At 38.4% G+C, this 2869-nt stretch overlaps 1 protein-coding gene across 1 annotated transcript; it reads left to right on the top strand.

Annotated features, from left to right (window-relative positions):
• The first annotated feature begins 1551 nt into the window (after positions 1–1551).
• LOC126631397 (uncharacterized) lies at positions 1552–2328 on the top strand. Its single transcript, XM_050301537.1, has 2 exons — positions 1552–1726; positions 1865–2328. The coding sequence occupies exons 1-2, from the start codon at positions 1552–1554 to the stop codon at positions 2326–2328; spliced, it is 639 nt and encodes a 212-aa protein (XP_050157494.1).
• Positions 2329–2869: the final 541 nt, after the last annotated feature.

Raw genomic sequence — 2869 nt, 5'->3', positions numbered from 1 at the left:
ACAACCAAAAAGATGTTTAGCGAGAAAAATATTTCTTGCTCAAAGTTTCCATTTTGTTAAACTTTAAAACTTTTACTCGGTATAGTGAGTAAAGATAGATTACCACGCTAAGAGTCCATCTACAGTGAGGAAATGTTTTCTTGCAAAATATTTGAATTTCTCGCTAGATCAAGGACAAGTTTTGTAATCAAAATTGGGTCTGTTTTTGCAAAGACCAAATAATATCCTTGCAATAAGTATTGTATAATGAAAATAGTGTTGAAAACGTTGGCATTGTTATGAATGCCCACACACACATTTTCAATGCCCATGCAAAGTGAAATTGAATTTGGAAATGCATGGAGATTGTATTGTCAAAGGAAGTGCTGTAAACTTCAATGTGCAGTTAATGCATTAGTTTGGAGTTGCTCTATAAATAAAGCGCTCCGTATACTTTCAATATACAGAACGAAAGAAAGATCAATAACATCATCTATTCCTCCCTCTTTTATTTGTCATCCCCTAGTGCTATAGTTTCAGTGTGATATTTTACACCTGCTTCACTCCTGTCACTAGTAAAGGTTATCTCTCTAACTTTTACATATTTATAACATGTTATCAGCACGAGTCTCTAAAACCTAACCATTTTTTCATTTCTCTTCGCCGAACGAAAGAAAGGAAAAAATGTTTCCTCTAAGGTTTTTACTGTTCATCTTCTTCCTATACCTCAATTGCGTGATATATCCTCGCGACGAATTGTTTGCTCCATATCTGCTTTTAGTTCTCAACTTAACAGTTACATACATCTTTGATTTCTTATTTGGTGTAGATCTTGATTACTAACCCAGTATTTATTTATGTTGATTTTACTGCAATCCAAGATGGTGCGGTACAATCGCCCATCTTGAACTACAAATTTAATCTTACTGCGATCCAAGATGGTGCGGTATCATCGCCTATCTTGGACTGCAGATCTAATTTTACTGCAATTTTAGGTGGTGCGGTATAATCGCACACCCTACCATGCATATTTAAATTTGCATGCTGTTTAATTTCATTGCAATTTTAGGTGGTGCGGTATAATCGCCCACCCTGCTCTGCGTATTTAAATTTTTCCTGCTACTTGAGTGGTGCGGAATAATCGCCCATTCTATGTTATATTATTTCAATGAGAATGATGCGGTACAATCGCCCTCCTCATTCATCTTGAAAATCTCGAGCCTAAAGTTTCGAGTGCTTATTATTTTGGCCTGAAGATCAAAATGAAAAATTTGTAAGAACTAGAAGTTCTAACACTATATTCCTCCAGGAATACATATTATTGCAAGTTCTTACACATCTCATTTTCTTTCAGAAAAGAAAATGGCGAACTTGGAGAAGCTTGATTTTGCTGCCCTGGACATTACTGGGAAGAATTACCTTACCTAGGTACTAGATACTAAGATCCATCTGGAAGCAGGGAATCTTGGAGATACCATTAAGGAAGAAACTAGCTCATCCTCTCAAGATCGGGTGAAGGCCATGATCTTTATTTGTCACCATCTTGATGAGGGACAAAAAAGCGAGTACTTAATGGCTGAAGATCCGTTAGCTCTCTGGAAGGCCTTGAGAAACAGATACAATCACTACACAACGGTGATTCTTCCAAAGGCTCACTATGAGTGGACTTACCTAAGGATCCAGGATTTCAAGTCAGTGGCAGAGTACAATTCAGCATTGTTCAGAATTACTTCTCAGATGAAGCTCTGTGGGGATACTATTACTATGGAAGATTTGCTGGAAAAGACTTTCAGCACATTTCATGCCTCTAACGTGCTCCTGCAGCAGCAGTATAGAGCGCAAGGCTTCACTGAATACAACCAGCTGATATCTGTACTTTTGGTAGCTGAACAAAACAATGAGCTCCTGATGAAAAATCATCAGTCCCGACCTACGAGATCTGCAGCATTCCTAGAAGTGAATGCTGCTTCCCTCGAAGTGAACGCCATATCCTCTGATGGCGATAATCATAAACGAGGATGTGGCCACAAGCGAGGTCGGTGGAACAGGAAAGGCAAGAACCATGGTGGTCAATTTCACAACCAGGTTCCAAGGCAAAATTCAGGCCCAAGCTTTAAAAATGTGAATCGCCACAAAGGCAAAGCTCACATGAACAATGCTTCTAGGAACTCTGAAGGAGCCTGCCATAGGTGTGGTGGCAATGGGCATTGGGTGCATACTTGTCGTACCCCAAAACATCTGGTGGATCTATATCAAGCCTCCCTCAAGGAAAAGGGTGTCGAGACTAATTTTCTCGACCAGGCTAAACCAATGGATCTATCTAATCCAGTGTACGACTTATCAAGGTAGTTGAACACAACTCACCTAGATGTTTCAGACTTCATTGTGGAAAGGGGGAATGAAGTGTATCGGTCCGACTGAATCATTTATGTTTGATGTACTTTTATCATGCTGAACTTGTAATTTAAAACTAGCATTTTAGATTCAAGAAAAGTGGCATGTAAATGTCCTGTTATAACTTCTAGCTCTGATTCCCTTACTCGGAGAGCATGGATAAAAACTATGGTCATTCTCAAAACATGAAAAATGGCAAAGCTATTTGTTTTGCAGACTGCGCAACTACGCATACAATACTTCGAGATTGAAAGTATTTCTCAAGATTGATGCTTACAAAAGTAAGGGTAACAACAATATCAGGACCTTCAGATGTAATTGAAGGATCAGGGAAAGCCCAGATTATGTTACCAAATGGAACAATATTGTCCATACAAAATGCGTTGTATGCTACTTGATCTACTTGAAATTTGTTGAGTTTCAAAGACATACATTTAAATGGATACCACATTGAAGGAGAAAAATGTAGAAAATCTGGATTATCTATACATTACCT

This window comes from Malus sylvestris, chromosome 8 (assembly GCF_916048215.2).
Source record: "Malus sylvestris chromosome 8, drMalSylv7.2, whole genome shotgun sequence".
Lineage (NCBI taxonomy): Eukaryota > Viridiplantae > Streptophyta > Magnoliopsida > Rosales > Rosaceae > Malus > Malus sylvestris.
This window is presented reverse-complemented; position numbering and strand designations above follow the sequence as displayed.

Coding starts and splice junctions, on each gene's coding strand:
- LOC126631397 (XM_050301537.1), top strand. CDS start 1,552: ATGGCTGAAGATCCGTTAGCTCTCTGGAAGGCCTTGAGAAACAGATAC. Junction 1,727..1,864: donor TACTTCTCAGATGAAGCTCT/GTGGGGATACTA, acceptor TACTTTTGGTAG/CTGAACAAAACAATGAGCTC.